The sequence below is a fragment of the Triplophysa rosa genome, linkage group LG25, assembly GCF_024868665.1.
Source record: "Triplophysa rosa linkage group LG25, Trosa_1v2, whole genome shotgun sequence".
NCBI lineage: Eukaryota > Metazoa > Chordata > Actinopteri > Cypriniformes > Nemacheilidae > Triplophysa > Triplophysa rosa.
Genome location: NC_079914.1, coordinates 8,074,828 through 8,097,078, shown reverse-complemented (window position 1 = coordinate 8,097,078; position 22,251 = coordinate 8,074,828). Strand labels below are relative to the sequence as shown.

The window sequence follows — 22,251 nt, the reverse complement described above, 5'->3', positions numbered from 1 at the left end:
GTCGCCCACACGCTCCTCAGTACGGTGTCATCGGAATACGCCTGGCTGATTTAACGTCTGTTTGCTGCATGCATTCGCGGGCAGCCATGTAATCAAGCAAGAAGCGGCTGCCCTCATAAATCACAGTCCCTGGCGGACAATCAACCCTCGCTATATAGAGGCAGGCAGTAGTGAGGCCACTGATTACATTCACCGCCTTATTAAAACTAGTGCTGGCGAAGGAAAGGCGGGTGTCTTTTTATTTATCGTTGCACGCTCGTTCGGGATCTGCCGCCCGCTCTTAAAATGATGCTTCAATTGGGTTCACTGGCGGAGTGGGTGCTGTCCCAATAATCTCTCGCCTCACTGAGCTGTGATTCCACCCTCCTGTCACAGCCAATAACGTCTCCTTCCAAAGAAAGTCCGAGAAGCTTGTTTCGCCGATGCGATGCGGCATTTCGTTAGAGAAGGTTAGTCTTGAAGGCCGTCATCGCAACTTGCACTTTGAGGTGGGCTTGACCGGCCTTTAACACTATAGACGAACACAAACCTCTTCTGCAACATAAGGGCGTCACCTATTCTTTTATTTTAGTCCTATTGATTTGACATGACCACAGAAATACAACACACCTTTTGACAGCGTAACAAGTGATTGAGCAATCCAATCTAATTCCGAAGGATGAAATCAAGCCACGCCCTACATACTTTATTTTTCCAGAGGCTGTTACACATCACGATCTCAACTTTCATTTACGTTTACATTTCATGCTGACTTTACATAAAATGCAAACCGCTAACTTGTAATCCGAACCCTGATTTCACACATGGGAGACGTCTATTTGATGTCTGCATTTACAGAGATGTTTCCTGTCAGATGTCATATCGGCATCTTGAAGATGTCTGTAAGATGATAGAGGAGCTATTCTTGGCTCTGTTTCGTGAGGCATGTTCAAGGGGGACTTGGAATTTGCACGCCGGAGGGGGGACGGTTGATGCAGGTAGCCTTGGTGTTTAGATCCACAGAAGGCTCCGGAGTAACTGGGCTGTTGCATTGCCATGGTAACCACCATTGATCCGCAGAGTTGTGGTGGAGGGGAGTGGCACCAGCAGAAAAAGTGACAGAACACATCACGGCTCTCGAGAGAGATAGAGAGAGACTGTTATATGAAATAGAGGCAGACACCTGTGGTGGAGTGAGAAAAATAAATGAAAGACTGTTTTTAAATAGATGTTCATGAAAGAAGAATGTAAATTGAAGTCCTTTTAATTAGAAGACTTGTTTAATTCAGAATGAAGAAACTGGCCTTGATCAATACATGACTGAAATGTAATTATTTTTCTATGCATTTAATTTTTTTTTAAATTTATGATTGAAAAACTGGCAAAAAAAGCATTATAGGATGGATTTGGTGCCTGAAATTTACAGCTAAACAACATATAACATACAACAAAATATAAACTGTATATCTGTAACTGATGGAAATATACAAATTTGAATCTACTTTCTTAAAAACGTGCTTTAGGATGCCATATAAGAACCATTTTTGGCTGAATGGTCATATGACGAACCTTTAACATCGGAAGAACCTCTCTGTTTCACAAATGTTTCTTTGTAAGTTTTAAAGTGTTCTTTAGGTGATTAAGTGAGAAAGAAGTGGTTCTTATAAGAACCCTTGAGTGAATAGTTCTTTTAGAACCAAACATGCTTCTTCTATGGCAATGTGGTGAAGAAGCTTTTGTAGCACCTTTTTAAGAGGTCTCTGATTTTTTAAATCAGGACTAAGCCTTAGTTAAACTAGTTTACAAAACAAACATGAGTGTTTCCACTCATGTTTGTTTAAGGTGGCAAAAAAATAAAAATCATGAAATATGGAGATGCAAGGTTTCAGACAACAGCGATGTCTATTTAAATGTTTAAAAATGAAAATGTGTCACACCAGGACGTCCATTCTGAACATCCGTTTTTCTGTTTAGCGTTTTGTTTCTTATACTTTCTGACATGCTAAAGAACCATTTCAGGTGCAGTAAAGCAGCAAAACAGAGTAAATCAGCGTAATAAAGCAATTCTAGTCCAAGTGCGCCAGTCGCCAGACTATGATCATGGTACTTATTTGCATCCTCTACAATCTAGCACACAATCTAGACCCAGCCTGCAAGATGGGAAACAGCGTTAAAGCAACACTTCGTAGTTTTTCTACCTTAAAATAACATCTCTAAAATGATTTCAGTGCTAGAACAACTCTTAACCAGACAAATTCTACTGCCACTGCTTCCTGAGCAGCCTCATAGCGGCTACAACCACACGCTGTAAGTTCTGTGTTCACGCAGTCCCGCCCATCCCCTGCCTGCGGAAGAGTGCGGCATATTTTCCAAACAACTTTTCTGCATTCGCCGGTTCCATCAGCTTAGTAAACAAATTCATGTGTATTGCGCTGCCCACAGGGAAGCTTATACAGCGACATTATTTACAACACTGGTAACAGACAATTGTGCTTATCAACCACATGGGAGAACCGTGAGCAAAAGTTTTATAGTGATGCTTTAAGCGATAAAAGACAGCACAAGCAAAAAAAAAAATGCTGAACAAAACACTGAAAGCCAAATATAGATAATTGAACTATGAAATGACCCCTATTCCCTATATGAGTTCACCAAACACAGATAGGACTGAAACGAGAGCTGTCATTTCACATACAGTGCGATATTCCGTCTAGAGGCAGCAGCTGAACTGTTACCCGTTCAGAAAGACCCGGCAGCGGTGATATGAGGTGACGGGGGAAACTTGTCATTTACCTGTGATGTGTTTTACTGTGAAAAAAGATTACTGAAGCACCGATAAGGAGATGCTGCAAGGTCAGCGTAATTCCTGCCTGAGATAAAGTAGTCAAGCTGTTGGCGGGCAGATGGAGTCTCTGAAGCCAAACTGATAAAAGCTCTCAGGATGAGAAGCTGTAAGGTGGAAAGGTACCGATAACTGAGATGGGTCCTGAGATGCAGGACCACCTATTTGTAGTGGAAATGAAGGTGTGACAAATCAAGTGACAGATTGATAGTAACTAAGAGTACTTTCAAAGTGGTGGTAGATTTTATATTACATAGAGACTTGGATAGGTCTGGATGGTGTCAAATGAAGAGTTGTTTTAGGGGGGAATGAAGTTATGTTTTTTTTAAATAACATTACACAATGTGGATTGGGAAGATAATATACTCAATTTTTTATATTTCATCTTGACTTTAAGGCAGAATGTTTGGCCTATGAACTCATTGAGTCATTTCTTCACGTGGAACTTTTGATTCACCGCAGAACAAGCCTTGTCCTTTTGTATAGCAGTGAAGCCTCCATGACATATTGCCTTTTCCTCCCAATCAAACTATGATTCACACTTTTTTCACACCTGGTATACTGTCCAATTATAGCGTTGCTACACTCGGGTGGAGGTATCTATTTCCCCCAGCGCATCTTTGGGGTGTATTTCATATGCCGTCTTGAATGGACACCAGTGGATTACTAAGATCAAGAAGCTGTGAAATCCCTTCTGAGACCTTGAACAACCAGGATCACTAGTGTGTGCCTTTTCAACAAATGCCACCAAGGGCAAACCATCCTTCCCGAATACAGAGCGGAAACCCCCTCCACACGAGTCCACTTAAACACGCCGGTGGAGAAAGAGCCCTCCTTTGCTACTGTATAGGCTTCAGTCGGGAGCATGTTCTCCATTTTTGAATGAATTTTCAATGCTTTCTAAACACTTTCAATTGATTATTATCATTAATACTAATATTATTTTTTGCAATATTTTTGCATGTGCAATAATGAAGATTATATCATTCAAGTTGCAATCTGTAACTTTTGGAGGTAAAAATATAATAATGATTTATAAGTTGAGCTTCGCTTGGGTAGAGTTTTGCTGGAAACGAAAAGAATGTAAAGTAATCTGCTATTGTATGGTTTAAACAGAGATGGCGATAGAGAGTCAAATGAGGAATGTGATGTAGCACACCATGTAAGACTTCTTCATTGAAATATCCAAAAACCACTAGCACGGTGTTATACTGTATATTTGTTAACATGTGTACTAACATTATCTCAAATGTTTCTAACAATAGCTGGGTTTTCATTACAGATGTGTGCAAAAAGCAATATTTTCTAAATGCCAATGAAAAAAATATTTCGACGTTATGCGACTGCAATCTACAATTTCCATCTCGCAATAAGCCATTCTGGCCAAACTTCTTTGCGTTTTATGGCGGGTTGCCAACCAACTTAAGAGGTGCATACCGCCACCTACTCTGATGAAGTGTGAAGAGAAATCGATCCCAAACATACCACGCCATCTTAAATGAATGTGTGAATTTTTAGACACCACATGACCTGTAAATTCGACAAAAACTGTTTCCATTGCAGTTTTGCGAAATATTCCTCTATCGAATTGGCTGAAAAAACACCTCATGTAAGCGTAAAAACTTTTTTGCGATATATGGACGTGTTTGCGAAATGTACGTTTCCAAACATTAAATTAAACTACCCATCATGTCTAAATTTGGTCAGTGTAATGATTCAGTTCTAACATTTTCAATACTCCTCATGTTACTATATTTGATCTCTTATTAAACATTATGTTTCTCTTTTCCATAAATTAATACAAATAATTTCCCAGATAACTCTGGATAACTAAAGATCTGGAAAACATCTGTTGTGTTAAAACTGTGTAAACGTCTTAGAATAAAGCAATAAGCCTCATGAAGCAGTGGGTTACAGTGCATTTTATAACAGCTAAGGGCATATAGCTGTTATAAAATGCACTGTAACCCACTGCTTATTGCTTTTATAAATGGTTATTCCATATGCGTAGCAAGGTTTCATAAAATAAAGTGATATTTAGGCTATGTAATGCGGTCAGCTGTTATATATCGGGATATTTTATAATGGCTCGGCTCAGCCAATCAGAATCAAGGACAACAACTGACTGTTTTATAAAAGGCAGTTTTACATACATTCTGAATCATAAACATGACACAGACACTTCGCGACTATATCGAACTCTGCGTTGTGATCTTTCCCTAACGCTTGTGATTCAGCACAAGAGGTGTTTTCCAAAAAAGCCACCTTTAGCAGTCCTGACGTATAATGTGCAATGCCGAGAAAGTAATTTGTTTTTCCTGTCATTCCTGGATGCGCCCATCCGAGCTTCCCACCACCGCTCGCTCCCAACACATTGAGTAGATCCGCTTTATTTATGGAATGACAGATGGGCCAATTATCATAAAACCAAGAACGGTGCCTTTTGCTTTTCAAACAGTTGACTTCATTATCCGCAAGAGCGGAGGAGAGGATGGAGAGATGAAGGAGGAGAGAAAAGACGGCGGAAAGAGAAGGGAAAAGATGGTGAGCTTCGTACCTCTTGAGCCTGACCTTGCGAAACAAAGGTTGCCGCGCATAGCAATAAGTTCCACGGTATGGAGAAACAGCGAGGGGCTAGAATACAGCTTGCATTGTGATTGGCTCTTTTAACTGTGTGTGGAAGTCTACCTGGAGCGGAGTGAAGAAATTCATCATTTTTGCAGAAGACACAGATGAATAGCGTTTTCATGCAAACATGAGCAAGTCTATATGAGGACCCGGGGGAGTACTGTATGTTACTGCTCAGGAGACTTAATGGAATTTAACTAAGTTCTTAAGAGGAACTTAAATACAGTAAAATTGAGTAAACTTGATTTTTGACTCAGTAATGTAGAAGAAGGTTTTGGTTAAAACGGCATTGTTGCTGCTAACACACTCTCACGTTCAACGGATCAATTTTAATTTGTTTTCAGTCTAATGCAATTTACTAATAAACTATTCAGCTAAAATAGTTTTAATACAGTCAGGCTGTCCGATATTGAAGAAAATGTGACATGCAATAACTTGCTAAACAATGTGATGTAATATGTGATGCAATAAAGCTTCAAGTTTGCTAAATAAATTTAAATTATACTAAAATAAATATAAAACCTATAAAATTATATTAACCTAAAATAAATAATAATAACCTAAATTAAAAAATGTTTACTATAAAATTATTTAACCAATGTACACTCTCACCAGTATTCGTAAATATTTTACGATGTGGCTAATTTGTATGAATTCGTATGACCGCATTTGTACGTTTTAATACGATTTGCTTTTGCGCAAGTGACATTAAGGGTGGGGTTAGGGGAGGGGCTTCAGTATTGCCTTTTTCTAATAATTGTACGTTTTTGTATGATTCACATACGCATTTATCCGATTCCGAATTTGTTTCAAATTATTTCTAAGAAACAAAAGCATCTCTCTCTCTGTCTCTCCAGTCTATCGTCTCTTTGCATCAGGTTAAAACTTTGACTATATACATTTAAAAATGGCATTATGCAATATATTTCAACATATCCTCGCTGTCCTTCCAAAACATTGTATGAAAAAAACACTATACTTTTGAATTGATAACATAGGCCTACTGTGTTGTCAAAGTTGACAAGGACTTTTTAATACTTTTTATTGGTTAGCAAAACCCAGTGACAAACATAAAGGGTGACCAAAAATAATGATTTTTGACAAAGAATAAAAATCACGAAATATGGAAATACAAAGTTTCAGGACGACAGCAGCGATATATTTGCTATTACTGAGTCAGTTGATTCAATCTTGGCAGTCTTGGCAAAGGAATTATTCAAGCTGTCAGGCTGAAAATATGCGAAAATATAATAATTGAAAAAAAATCAACATTTACTGATTTCAATGTAATGTGACATAAAATACCACATTTGGCGACACTCTATTGTGTAACAATTACCATTAAAAATGAAAACAGACAGCACTCCCACTTTCATGATTAAAATTTGATGCGGTTTAGTGCACGTCTGAACTTGTCTGACCTGTTCTCCATATACCATCCTCCTCCAACTCCCAGCAAGCTTAAGGGAAATCCCTCTAGATCGCATAATGAAAGCTGTGGACATTAGAGGCCTTTTAAAGACCCCAAGGGAGCTACGCGCTGCCTCATTCAAGTTCTGCAAGACACCCCAGACTGACGTGCTGGCTGGTTATATTACACATGCTGGGGCAACCAGTCAACCTTGGAGTCTTGCTCGAGCTGACAGCTTGAATTTGTTGAGGGGTCTGCTGTTACCACGAGTGGCGTTACAGTAGATATAAGACAATGTGTCTTGGGAAGTGAGATGTAGGGGATGAGATCCCTCAGCAATCATTCAGCATGAGAATATGAGATACTGTATATGACAGCTGAGATTGGCAGAGGGCATTTTTGGAGATCTTTAAAGCAGATCTTCTGTCAGCACATGATGTGCACATATTGAGAAGATTTTTGATTTACGTTTGTTCTGGACATTCTCGAACAGTTTGAACCATGATGGTCTTGAAGTTCATACTGTGGATACTGAAGGTCATAAATTATGGATTCACTACAAACCGAAGTGGTCGGGGTTTGTCGCGTTGGCGTGGACCCTGTGGACCACTAAATCAATCAAAAACATGATGAAAGATTCATGGGAACTTGCAGTTTGAACCTCCAATGATAACATGCTAAAAAAATACAAACTCTTTTATAAGATTTTTTGAAAGGAGAACCACTTTTTGAGATGCCACATCCCACTGATATTAAAGGAGCCGATGGTTATGATATAGGACTTTCTTTTGTATAACCCACAATATTTCACAAAAATGAACACTACCGATCGAACACTTACTCTTATCTACAGTAAATATTAAAGTATACTACAGTGTTAACTAGTTTGCCATAGCAAATACTATAGTACACTTTAGTGTTTTTTCATCTGCATTATTAGTCCACAAGCACTTTGCATGAAAGTATTTGATAAATGCATAAACGGACAAACCCAAACGTTGAGTTAAAATGGAGAGGATCAGAGATTACGTATTTTTGTGGGCTAACCCAGTTCCCTCGATTGAAAACCTGTGCATTTTTTCCATAGACGTTTGGAAGATCGCAAAAAATAAGCTCTGTGATTAACAAAGGTTTATGATGTTTACACGTTTTGTCTATCAAGACAATCTTGACAAATTAACACAACATTTGTTACATTTAAAGCCGAAATACAATAGGCAGAAGTAAAAGGCTGACACGATGCTATAAACAGACTACACTTAAGGTCGCTTGATATCAACGTTACCGCCACAAAGCCTCCGACAACTCTTTCAAACTTTATTAAAAATGTGTTCCATGGTAAGTAATTACTGAGTGAATGAATCTGCATTTGTTTCAAGAGATTTGTGCCCATGTTGCATTATTTGCGAGCTTTATATGCGTGATGACGTCTAACGTCCCCGCCAAAGGAAGTAGTCGCTTTTAGCAACTTGTTAGCAACCGCCGTTATTAAGACACAATAACGCTTTAAAAAATCCCAAGCGGGTTATAATTGGTGTGTTTTATGTCATAGAATAAAACGTAAAAATATTTCGAGGTTATGTTTACCACAGACCTTATCTAGGGCGATTTACCAAAAACCCATTCAAAAAACCCATAGACTTTGGAGCGATGGAACCGGAAGTCCTAAAATGCTAACTCGCTTCCGGGTTTTGCATACAAAAATATGTCATCTCTGAGCCTCCCTATTAACGCAGAAAATGTTTGACCCAACAATTAAGGGATTTAAACGACCCAACACTTGGGTTGAAACAACCCAGCATAGAACATCGTGTTTTGACCCAACGGTTGGGTTTGTCCATTTCAACACTGTGTTGAAAATAACCCAGTATTTTTTAGACTGTGTCAAAGTACAACCTCATTTACATTTAGCTTTAAACCAAATGTGTTTTCCTTATCCTGCATATAATGTATCGAACAAAGCCGCTTGGTAAATATGATGAATTATGAAAATGTCACCCATTAATTGTTGTAAATACTCTTGTGTTGTGTTCTTTCATGATACTCGGTTCTATTCTATCATTCTGTCAATCTGCAGTGTTGGAATCGGGGATATAGCAGGTGAGGAATGTTGTTTGGAATATTTACAAGTACAACTAACGGCAGCCATCAATCGTCCGTGACATTTGATTTTTTCAAAAAATGAAATCAATGTGAACATGTCACTGCGTTACAAATGGTTCGTACTGGCAATAAGTCATTTAGCCACTAGTAATAATCGGGCACACGAGGCCATTATGTTGTGTCTAATTCCTGTTTCTTAGTGCTTCCAAACAGAATACAAAGGTAAAAGGCTTTTAAAAGATGGTTCTTTGTTGCCACTAAACATACATCTGTGTTAAAAAACAATGTCTGAGTCTTGTCAGCCTTTTCAAGAGCCTTTTATCGGAGTTACCTTATGAAAGCTAGTCCTTCTCAGCCGCAACACCTCAAAGCAGATCAACACATTGATTTTTCCATTCGGACATCTCCCGGAAAACATAGCCATTAGTGGTAAGAGAAATTGTGGTCTTTAAAGGAGCTGGTCTAGGACTATCTCCCATCACAAAGTTGTACTTCGGCAAATTTCCAAGAGGATATCTAGGTACACTTCAGATCCACCCGAGCCACAATGGAGTACAATAGAATTTAATTTGCAAGAAAGTGAAACGCATAAAATCCTGCACTGCTTAACCGTAGTCATTTCTTCTGAAATAAGTGTTCAGACATTTACATTCGCGTTGATCCTTTTTGCTGGCTGAGTGGTAATGGGGATAGCGGGCTTAGGTAAATTCACCTTAAATTCTTTAGCAAGTTCTTATGCGTTGCACTTTGAGCGGTCTGGTAGCCTTGTGAGGAAACTCGACCTAATCTGACCCAACGTTATTTCAATTAAATAAGCTTACTCATATGAGAAGAAAACGTATTTATTGAAACGCCCGTTATCTGAATGAGGATTAACAAGGGCGGTTATTTATTTGAGGACAATGAAGAGCTTTTAAAGTGATCCTGGAGCATTATCTTAAATTCCTCACCTGTTTCAGCACGAAAAACGAAGTAAGATTGGGCTCTTCTACCTCATAATACCCGACAGATCGCAAAGTTTGGAGGAATTTTTTAGGTGGTGGCTTTTTCATAGCTCAGGACATTCGATGGAGTTTTCAGTTGTGTTTTATTTAAGTAATAACTTAGTCTCGTTTCTTCTAAAAATGGTAAGCAGAAGGTAAAACAGAAACAATGATACAATTGCTTCAGAAAAATATGAAGAGTATGAAGACGCAAATTGAGTGTAGATTGTTGAGGTAAAATAATCTGGATTTGGGTAAATTTCATAAGAATGGATTGAGTTCATATTGAGATCTTCAATAATATTGACGTTGAATGCAAACTTAGCAAATCTGGCTCAGTTTGTGACTAGATCTCTTCTGAAACTAATGGAGACATTTGTGAGATTTCTGGATCTTTTTCTGAGGAGAAATATCGGAGATGAATGAGAGTTGAGCTTCAATCTCATTGCTGTCTAGAAATAATAATACATCTTCAAGAGATCTTATCAGGATTTTTCTTATGAATCTGTTGCTCAGAAAGATCTCCAAACTGCAAACCTTCTCTACAACAGCCATCTATGAGAAATCTGCATGTCTAATAAATGAACATGCAGAATTCACTCATTCAATAATGGCAATTTCCCTCTCTCACCCTTGTTTCTATGTTATAAGGTTTGCTTCAGCGCTGGGGCATTTATCACACTCCAGCACTCACTATATTTCTGGAAATGCGTCTCGCAGCGACCCACTCCATCACGCCGGACATCACAGCCCTTTCCCCGGGTTCACTTTTCACACGTTTAGGAGAGCACAGGTTTTCAATACTGATCAGTCACAGCCTCTTTCCTGTTCATTCATCACCCGCACTCACTTATTTTTCTCCCATTTCTCTCTGGTAAATCACTGTTGTGGATGAAGTGCACTAATCTTTCTCGGTGATTGCATGCCGAGCCACAGAACGGAAGATGGTTGTGTTTGTTATATTCTCTCGCCCTTGGCCACGACTTTGATTTTCTATTAATTGAGGAAGATAAATGTTTAAGAACAGATGAGGATTTAATGGATTGCAATGCACTGGTTTAGCGGGATTGCTGCAAGTTTTTTTTTCCAGAGGGAAGCTCGTTCCTATTAGATGGGTTTAAGATCAAAGCATGACTGTCAATGAAGACATGAATATCTAGATACTCTTTTGACAATTTACTTTTTTTGATAATATATAGAATAATCATTGATAAAATAATATACAGCCGCGGAAAAAATGATTTCAAAATGATTTTCAGTTGTTCTGAATTTGCTCTTTATAGGTATATGTTTAGGTAAAATTATCATTTTTCTTTTATTCTGGGAATTACTAACAATATTTCTTCCAAATTACAAATTAAAATGTTTCTATTTGCATTTATTTGCAGAAAATGAATACTGGAGAAACAGGGTAAAATAACAGAAAAGATGCTCTGTAATCTGCAAGAAAACAAGTTCATATTCACCTTTAATATGTCTTTAGAAAAAGTTCTAAAAATATTTTTTATCTGATAACCTGGATTTTATCACAGTTTTCATGTGTTGTCAGTCTTTCACATTGTCGTAGGTTTACTGTTTGATTTTGTTGAAATTCAACAGACACTGGACTGGAATGGCCACAATTACATGAAAATTTGAAATGGTCTCCTAGGTTGCTCCGCACAACTGTGTTTCAGGAGTTAAATCATTTATTTTGCCTCAGTGGAAAGGACATATTATGTCATTTCCTAAAATGTGGCTGTTATACCTTGACTTCCTGTTTTTGTGACAATATATATAAAGCGGAAGTAATCTTGTGCTGAACTCTGTTCTATTTATGTTCCTTTTCACATTCAGCAGATGCTTATGCAAAGCTGCTTTCAGTGTGTTCATTGTATGCAATTGATCAGTATGTTTGTCCTTTATGAATCAAACTCCAAAAGTCAGTGTTGCAATCATAGCTACAAATTGTAGCTACAGAAACAATACTGTAAACAAAATTTAGGACTAATGTATAATCTCATATATTCTTGCTTCACTTTACTTGGCTTAAGAATCAATCATTCAGCATATAATGAAAGCAACCGTCATACTTCAATCTTTTAAAATAGTTACTGTTTTTTAAGAAGACTGTTTTCAGCATTTAGGCTACTTAAGTACTGTAAAACAAAACATACTGCTATGTCATATTGTAAAGCACACATGCTTGTGTATTTTGTAAGGGTACATTTCGAGTCACCTGTAATTTGATGTGCTGTAATATGAAGTCTGCATCTAGCGGTTATCGCAGTCGAATACACAGTTAATTAAAACTGGACTGACAAATGAGTAATGAATATGATAAATAAACTCTTCAAATGCTGCCCACATCATTTTAATTGGATTACTCTCTGCTAATGTATCGTGAAGCCCCCCCCGCTAATATATATTTTGACCCAGAGCAACACTATCTACTTTATCATTAAAGCATTAGGCTCTGCTTCCATCTGGGGACTGATTGCCAGAATTTCAAGTCTCATTTTAATTTAATGAGTACATAATGGTGATTTAAATGTTGATATTTCTCCATAATGTTTGGAAATTTGCATTAATTATGCAGATGTTCGCACGGAAGACATTTTTAATTTCGCAAATGACGTGTGTGACTGTAAGTCAATTAGAAGTGAATTATTAGAGATAATGTTTATTTTATCGGACTCGCGGTCTTCAATCAAATCTATTTTTGATATTAAGCAGAACTTGTTGTGAATGTGTTCATTCTTGGGCATCTCAAGGGTGACCGATGTTCATCGACTCAATCGTGCGTGGTTTCGTTTTCAAACCAAGTTGTACGGTAGCTAAAATACAAAGATTTGGAATGATGCAAATAATTACATTCAAAAAGACAATGTGCATAAGAAATACATTTAATAAATAGTTTTACCTGCGCCTTCAACAGGGGCAGACCTGTATACAGTATTTAGTCAATGTAAAGCTTTGAAAAATATTATTTTAATCATATCTGACATCTATGCTGCAAGTTTCATATATATTCTTTCAGTTACACATGTTTTATTTTGGTTTGTTTACTGTTAACCATTTGCAGGTCTTAGGTAGATATAAAAACAAACATCTTCTCATAATGCCAAGGGTGGACATATCTGAGAATCAATGAAAAGTGTCACAGTACAGATACACCACCATATGATATTCCCCATTTTTATACAGAAACAGTGAGGATCTCATTAAAATTGGCCCTTCGCTTGAGGAGGAAATTTGACAACCTCTCATTTAATTGGCACCTGAAAATGGTGATGTCACCATCGTTTCCTTTCTGTTGTGCATGCTATATGCACAAAGCTTCCATCTTAAAAAGATTGCAACAGGTTTACAATACATAACATTTCTTTTAAAATAAAAAAATAGTTTTAATTGACAATACCAAAAACACTGTGCTGTTCCCTATCCCGTACACATGCTGTGGTAATGCTACAGCACCCCTGAGCCCTGGCCAATCACCGAAGCCCCTCCCACTGCAACTTCCTATGCCGCGGCCGCCCGCTCTTGTCCTTGGCCATGTTAAGGCAAGGATTGTGCTTGTTGCTTTGCAAGTGATTCCAGTACTTCATGAGTTCATTGGGCTGGAATTGGTGGGAGGTGATCAGGTGACTGTATTTGCAGCTGGAGTAGGACACTCTCCAATGGTTGAAGAGAAACTCGTTCGGTGGTGGCACCGGGTCGATCCGCAGTTTCGCAAGGCAGATCCCCACATACACGTCTTCGAGGTGAAGACGCCGGATACTCAACGAAGCATTGTAGATTTTCCCCGCCATGTCCCCCGAGAACACGTAACCTGTTCCCGAACAAAATATAGGATACCTCTCGCTAGAATACAACTCAGGCGGCATGTACCATTTGCTGTCTTTGTTGCGGTTGGGAGCGTAGCCTCTCATTAGGTAGCCTGTGAAGTAATTTTGCCGAGGCGCCGTGTTAGGCTTTAGCAGTTTTTGAATGAGATATTCGGTGTTGACGAACATGTCGCTGTCTGTCTTCATGACGTAACGGGCGTGCGGACAATACTGAGCCACCCAGCTCATGGCCATGAGCGTCTTGATGGTGAGGTTGTAATAGGTGTCCATGAAGTCCTGCTGGATGATGTCACGGTACTGCGTGCTCTCGTCTTCGATGGAGCTCTGAGGATACACATCGGGTCTCTTTCCCACTCCAAGCAGGAAGAGGCGTACAAACCCATAACCCATAGCCACGCTTTCATTCCCCCAGGTCTGCCTGATGGCATTTCTGGCCTCCAACTGTCTCGGTTCTGCTGCAATTAGCAAAACCAGGAAGGGCCCGCTGTCGTTGCATTTGTACGGTTCATTAAGCACCCAGTGATAAGGCTGGGCTGCCAGCCGACCTCCCACTCCCATTTCCCTGTGCAAGCTCTTGGTGTTGCCGTTGATGTCCGTGTTGTTGGCGCTCGCCGAGGTCTCCAACCCCTCTATTCCCCGTGCAGTGATCTCTACCTGTTGAGAACTAAAATTGAAGTTAACAGATGGTTTGGGCAGCACGTACGCATTGTCTTTCCAGAGGCTTCGCAACGAGCTTTGGTTTCCCTTCGCGCGTTCCTTGTGGGGACGCAGACCCCGCATGGTGTAAACCAGGGGGTTGTCTCGCAACCAGCTCCGGCCTTGCAGCAGGTCCTGGTGGCAGTAGATGAGGAAGAGGGCGAAGAGTGAGGCCAGCGAGAGGAGGCCTGCTACATGTGTGCGGAAGAGCGACCGCTTGACATTCCAGGTCATCTTGATGGGGCAGCAGTGTCGCCGACGCCACTGCATGATGTAAAGCGGGGCTGCTTAGCAAAGCACGGCGGTCACAACCAATCACATCAAACATGTGTCGCAAACAGCCTGAGGGTTATCTGAGCTGGCAGATGGGTGTGTGCAGGACCCTAGGTGGACCTATGAGGGGGATGACAAACTGACTATGGGAGTTGCGGAAATGCGTTTCTCTGACCCTCCCCAGTGACAGGCGATCATGCTTCGGGGCAGTTCCCTTCTGAAGGACGTCTGCTTCCTCAAACTGATGCCTCTGTGATCTAAGAAGGAATTGAGAAAAACAATGAAAAATACTGGACAGCAGTATGTGCTTAAATACACGGCACAGTAGAATAGCATAAACAAATATTAAAGAACAGGATGACCTAAATATAAAAATTCTTGCTAACTTGCTTTCATTTTCAATGGAAAACATCAAAGCTGAATCTTCACATAGTATGTTTTCTATACAATGAAAGTTCATTGTTAGACCGTCTGTCATAAAATTGGACCATGTAATTTGTGCGCACTATTAAAAAATGCTTAATTTTAAGTGCAATCAATTTGGCTTTACAAGTCATTTCAATTTATTAACTTTAAAATGTTTTACATTACTTCAATTAAAGGGGTCATATGGAGCGAATACGTGTTTTTCTGTGTCTTTGGTGTGTTATAAGTTGCCCATGCATGTATTAGACATGAAAACTTGCGTAAAAGTGTCGGAATAAAAGACGCATTCTATCTAAAAGCGAATGCTCACCCAGACCTGCCTGAAACGCCTCATGTAACCACACTCCCACGTATGTACGTCATTTCGTGGTATGACTTGACTAAGACCGCCCAAATGTATACGCAAGTAAGGTGGGCGTACTTGTAAATCTCATTGTATCGTTGCCGCCGCAGCCATGTTGTGGAGACGCTGTGTGTTTCGTTGTGAAAAGAAAGCCTCTTTGTTTGCCCTTCCAAAAGATGAGACAACTAAAAACGAATGGTTACATTTTATTTACAATACTGTTCCAGAACAGTATAATCCGAATATTCAAGTATGTGCAGCGCATTTCACAGATGATTGCTTCATGAACCTGGGAGAGATCAAGGCCGGCTGTGCACAAAAGCTTTGGTTAAAAAGTGGTTACCATTACAAACCATTACATCTTCGCAAGGACAGTCTGGCGCTTTAGATTCGCAGCCTGTAAGTATATTTTCATTGTAAAAGACTTTGTTACGGACTAACGCGAGTTGAGTTTGTCGTGTTTGTGATCTGCAAATTCAGACACACGCGCAACGTGAAAAAAGACAACATAAGTCCTAATAATGAGTAATTATGTTCCAACTAGAGGCAACAAATGTCGTGTTTATAATGGGCTTTATTGTCTTTGTTGAGTCGCGACGAGAGCAACACAACAAGATGATATTTTAAACTCCTTATGTAGCCGAATCTGTGCTGGTTTGTATTGGCCGCCTCCAGTTTTCCCTTTGTTTTGCCTCCAGCTAATGCTGTGACGTAAGCGTGAAGTCAGCACAAAAGGGTCTATAAATAACAGCAACTTACCACGGGACAAAAACAAAACTTTTTTTTAATTCATAAAAATATCATATTTAACATATTCAAAATAAATACTATAATATTATTTTAACATAATATTTAAAATTTGAAGTTGAAATGAGTTGTGAAGCCAATATAATTTAAATATAATACGAATATAAAAATATAATATTAAAAATGAATACTAAAATATTATTTTAAAATAATATGTAAATCAGTCGTAATGACTTGTAAAGCCAATTTAATTTTAAAATCTAAAAAAAAAACTGCAGGATTTCTGCACGATCATATGTAATGCAACTGTTTCGTGCAGACTTAAAAAAGATATAGTTAAAAAAGAGATTACGCATTTTTCTCGATGACTATCAATAAATCATTGCCTACGCAATGCCAAGTAAAAATGTTGAGAAATATTACCAGGTTGATGTTCAATATTAAAAGTCAGTATCTAAATAAATAACATTCAGAAAGTTAAGAAATATTCATTTAATCTTCAGAATCGGTATCGGCATATATCACTCTGAAAAATTGGCTATCAAGATCGGAAAAACCAAGAAATTTAATAGATTTATATTTTTGCACGATTAATTCCTCTAATGACAACAAAACACATTGTTATCATCTGCTATGTTATTTGTTACTTTCACGACTTCGGAAACCTCTCCGAACCACAACATTTTTAATTTTGTTTTGTACGTCTGCCGTATAATGCTGTTGGGCAGATTGCTAACAGGGGTGTCTGCATATCATGAGCTAACCTTTGCTGCCCTGCGTGAGAGTTTAAATTGCAGGTGTGCACAACATGGTATTCAGCGCGAACATTGCTGCCTTGGAAGCCCTCCGAGCCACCTCCTCCCCACCCAGACGCGCTCTTAACAGCCAGAGAGGGGAAGCATCCGTCAAAATGAATTTTCAGGCTCCAGCAAGCAGTGTTGCAGGATCCACAGTCAGGAACGGCGAGTGATAACAGCCCTCACCCCTTATTCACCCTCCACCTTAAACTTATCAACACAGCACCAGAGGGATATGCCTCCCTGCCAGCAATTTCCTCTCTTAACCATTGCTTTCTCACTCACCAGGGGTTATTAGATTCTGCAAGCCGCTCCTCCCAGTAATGGTGATCTAAAAATAGGAGAGGAATTATTACGGAGATAAAGGCGAGGTTTTGTTTTGCTCCGGTTCATTTAGTCAGCATATGTGCAGCTAGGTGGTCTAAATCGCAATCTGTGATGATCGTGAACGCACCTTCCTTCCACATACCTCCTAAATGTTTGTCTCTCAGGATCCATGGCCTGTTTTCTACCAACAGCTGGATCGCAGAACGATAACCTTTTCAACCAAATGTGCTCACCCGGTGTGGGCAATTACAGTAAAATGGAAAGAGGCTAAGCCCGGCTTTGCTTTAAAGGTTAACACACTTCAGAACAGAGCGAATGAAATGCTCCAAAGGTTCCTTTTGTCATCCATTTGATATCCTGTAATGAGAGCCCCACTAGAGAACACTGTGTACTGCACTCGCTCGGTGCTATGCGTTATTGTCATGCACAAAAAACTATCAGATAAGCATAGGATAAATAAATATTGATGTTGTTGCTAACAACAGAGAGGGATTCTCTCATTCACGTTCGTTTTCGGGTTTTCTAGCTACGTTGGCGTTTATTTCATACAGTTAGGGAAATTAGGAGCGTGATGTGACCACAGCGGTCAGCAATTAGAAGAGCAACATGAGACCATTAGACTTCTAATAGCAAACACCTGCAAATAAAGTTAATATGATAGAGATCAGCGGAACTGTGAATCTTACGAGAAGAAAACGCAGGAGGCTTTTCGAGCACAGCTCTTATAGTTTTGATATGCGTGCATGTGTTTTTTGTTTTACGACAGCTAGTGTGTTGTTACAAAAATAAATATTCTGTCATCATTTACTCACCCTCAAGTTGTTTCAAACCTGTATAAATGTCTTTGTTCTGTTAAACACAAAGAAAGATATTTAGAAAAATGTTAGCAATTGAGATTTCTGGGGCACCATTGACTACCATAGTAGAAAAAAAATTGTATAATTGTTTGTTTCTGTTGAAATCAAAATGAGATATTTTAAAGAATTTAGGAAAACAAACAGTTCTGGGGCGCCTTTGACTACCATTTAAATTTTTTCTACTATAGTCAATGGTGCCCCAGAAATCTCAGTGGCTGACATTTTTCTAATCTTTCCTTGTTTAACAGAACAAAGAAATGTATATAGGTTTGGAACAACTTGAGGTTGAGTTATTTTTGGGTGAACTATCCCTTTAACGTTTTCCTGTTTGAAGCATTAACCATTTCGTGTTGACAGAGATTGTTGATTAATAGCTAAACAGTGAATGTTGTTTTCAATTTGCGATTTGTAAAAAGGAAACGTATTAGCAACAACATTTATTCATGAACCTGGGATATAAACCTAGAATAATAATGAATGATGGTGATTAAAAACAATGTTCTCACATTTTTTCTTATGAATTTGGGAAGACCCTCAGGAAGGAGAAAGTGTCTTTTAAGGATACCACATCCATGTCATTCAAAACATTGCATGTGACATTTAAAATTTAAATAAATGGAGGGCAATGAAAGCGACGTACAATCACGACAAATGCGTCGCAGATTCAATAAATCTCCCCGTACGCTGCCGATTCTCCCTGGAGGAGTGATTAATTTGACATTGTGTGTCCTGTGTGAAAACACACATCATCAGTTCTGCATTTGCACTGTGACCGTTCACGTTAGATTGCCGTTTGTTTTAAATACACCACCATCTATCTGACACCACGTTTTCATGTTTTCCTAACCTCTGTGTGCCGTGACCCTCGCCGAGCAATTTTTGGGTCGTGCCTGAAACATAATTGCGTCCATTAGTCAAATGCCAGTGTACTTTATAAACCTCATTCAGAAGTTTGCCAACGCTTCTTGGAAAGGTGAACTGCGTATTTTTCTCAAATCATTTTATTCTCACGCCATCTGTCATCCCATTCTACCCCTTCACTTGTGCTTGAACGGAGGATTGTTTAAATTAAACACACACCACACGAGGGAGAAGCCCTAATGGAATATGCCAACATACATCTTGGCCCTCACATAGTTTAGCAGGTGGTTTCAATTGTTCTTATGTCACATGGCTTATGTGACTAATGTGAAATCTCATTTCGAATAGGTTTCTTGATTTATCCTCACAATCTGTTGACGCTGGCCATTCTTCATGAACAATGTTAGTCATTTAAATGAATACAGGCCTTTTGGGTGCATTAATAACGTCAAATAACACCTGGGTACAAGAATAAACCTAAACAATCTGCGTCGCAATTCGCATACTATCTGTACTAAATAGTATTCGAAAATCGAATTAGTATGTACCAAATCGTAGTATGTTGAACAGAGTATTCCAAAGATTCCCGGATGGTCTGCTACTTCCGGTAGAAATTCGAAGTGCAGAACGATGCACACTCTTACGGCTAATATTACCCACAACTCACCGCGAGTAGACAGAGTTTAGTGATGCTCCACTGCATTAATAAAATTAGAGAACTGATGCGTTACTAAATGAATAAATATAACTATAGAGTTAACATTACATATGAAACAATAAATGAATAAATACTTAAATGGAAAGAAGAGCTGTATTTTGATGTGTGGCCGCAATGTTGTTTAGGCAAGTAGGCAACAACGGCCACTTCCAATTCCTGTTAGTATGTCCCAATATTGTTTTGCTACACACTAAAATGTATATACTTTTCCATAAAAAAACAGTACATACTTTTAGTGCATAGTATAAGTAGGCAAATTGGGATGCAGCATATGCTGGCTAGCTGTATTGACATTTTCCCCTTGTGGTTTGTATAAGCTGGGCAACCGGAGGAAACTCTCTTAATGCTTTGTGGAAAGAAGAGAGGCCTGAGAAGTCCAGTGTGATCTTTTTTGCTATAACCATGGCTAAAAAGTGCTTTTAAGCCGAGTTGTGAGCAGTGGGTGGTGGTCAGCGTGCAAAAGTCCATATCACTGGGCAGCTGTTATGTTTCCATGCCTCAGTGCTCACGGCTTAGTCAGATCCAGGACACTTCACCAGAGCCTCTTCATCACCTGCTAGCAGTCACATGTCCTGCAACATTTATTTCTCTCTCTCAACTACACTACTGTTAGAGTAAGCTTCTTCTCTTTTACCCAAGAGTTGAGTGGGGGAATGGAATGGGTCATGTATTTTTAATCTGGAATGTGCTCTTGAATCAGGACTCCTGCCATTTGGATCAGGTTTTGGAAGTAGTCTGCATTGTCCATTAGACGAGTCTGTACTGTTTACACGCAACTTATTGATAAACAACTTAGTGACCTTTATTTATGTGATCAGCTTACTAGCTTACTTCTTAATATGCACTATAAAGTTAATAGACGACTAAAAATATTTACTTACAGAAACAGAACAAATATATTATCGCAAAATGACGAGACCTACCTCACTCTGTGGAAGAGTGGAAAGATGCGCGCGCCGTCTGCCGACCCGCACCGCGCGCCATCATTACCTCCAGCACCACCAAGAAACGACGAAAAACCCTCTTCAGTTCCTCCCGTGTCACTCACAAGAACTTACGCTCCTCGTTTCCCATCTTTGAATTTGTGCAGCAAGATACCACCGTCCATCTCACAGGGGTGTAGCAAGCTACATATCGGGCTTCATCCCCCTTGTGCTGGATCCTTAAATGTCTAAGGTACTGTCAACGAGTCCGCTACTTTCACCGTTTCTTTCGCCAATGCATTCGAATGCCTGCGATCTCCCCGCAAATAAATAAACAAGCAGCGGGGGGCGGGAAAATGGAATTTAAAATAACGAACTCCAACCGTCTCAACGTTCTATTTCATCACATTCCACCGCGCGCGTCTGCAATCAATCTGAGGCATCTCCGGCGCAGCAGCGGAAAAACAGCGGTGGAGCGCGCGTGGTGGCTGTCGCGGTCTCTTCGCGTCGGAATAACGGTGAACGGATGCAAGAGGCCCCTCCGAGACCGGTCCGACGGAACACGCCCCTGAAGTGGAGCAGAAACCGGGGTTATTTTTTTCCGTTCTCTTCTGCCAATGGTTCCGAATGATGTGTGGGGTGGGCTAGTGGGAGGGGAAGCAGCTGTTGAAATGAGCCCCGGTCTGACGCCGTTCCTCTCGGACAGAACCCCTCCGACGTCACCGCGTACTTAGATGTAAATCCCACGTGATCCATTTAGAATCACTCCCACTCTCTTCACGCAGATCCCCCTTCTCTCGCGCGCGCTCTCTCTTCCTACCTCTCAAGATTCAAAGAAGCTTTATTGGCATGATGAAACACATTTTACATTGCTAAAGCACAGGAAAATCAAATATAAACATTCTGCACAAATACAGATTAAGATAAAAATATATAAAAGTATATAAGTATCTATAAGTATCCATATATACATATCAATATACACAGAGAAAGAGTCTCTCTCTTTCTGTGTTGATGGAGAGAACGGACTTAACTCACAGAGGGGCCATGGTTTGGCAGGTAAGAAAGGTCCAGTTAGCCCCTGCTTGTAGATGGCGCAGATACCACCATTATGGGTGGGGGGTGGGGTACTTTTCTGAGAAAACCAGCAAATATGTTATACTATATTGTAGTATACGTTTTTCCAGTGACTTTTTAGAAGGCTCCTAAAACGTGTAGTTATTTGTTTGCTCTGAGATATCATTTTTCTGTGACGTCACATCTTGTGGTCGCTACTGGAAGTAGGCTACTTGATTTGAAATCTGCCATGGGCATTGAGTTCCTTTACATTTTAACATTGAATTACATTTAAACATTGAACATTTGAACGGCAGAATTTTTGCCTTGTTGTGATATTATAATTAATCAGATTCCATTCCACCAGATGCCATATCACATTCAGTTTATTAAAAAATATTGTGAATAAGCTTTAGCACTTTAGAATAATTGTGCCTCCAAAATCTTTAAAGGG

General features: G+C 39.5%; 1 protein-coding gene across 1 annotated transcript; it reads right to left on the bottom strand.

Moving 5' to 3' along the window:
* Positions 1–12,821: 12,821 nt before the first annotated feature.
* On the bottom strand, positions 12,822–21,735 carry b3galt2 (UDP-Gal:betaGlcNAc beta 1,3-galactosyltransferase, polypeptide 2). The gene is made up of 2 exons (XM_057324904.1): positions 20,742–21,735; positions 12,822–14,999 (listed from the first exon to the last, which is right to left on the bottom strand). The coding sequence occupies exon 2, from the start codon at positions 14,737–14,739 to the stop codon at positions 13,420–13,422; it is 1,320 nt and encodes a 439-aa protein (XP_057180887.1). The 5' UTR covers positions 14,740–14,999; positions 20,742–21,735; the 3' UTR covers positions 12,822–13,419.
* Between the last annotated feature and the right edge of the window lie 516 nt (positions 21,736–22,251).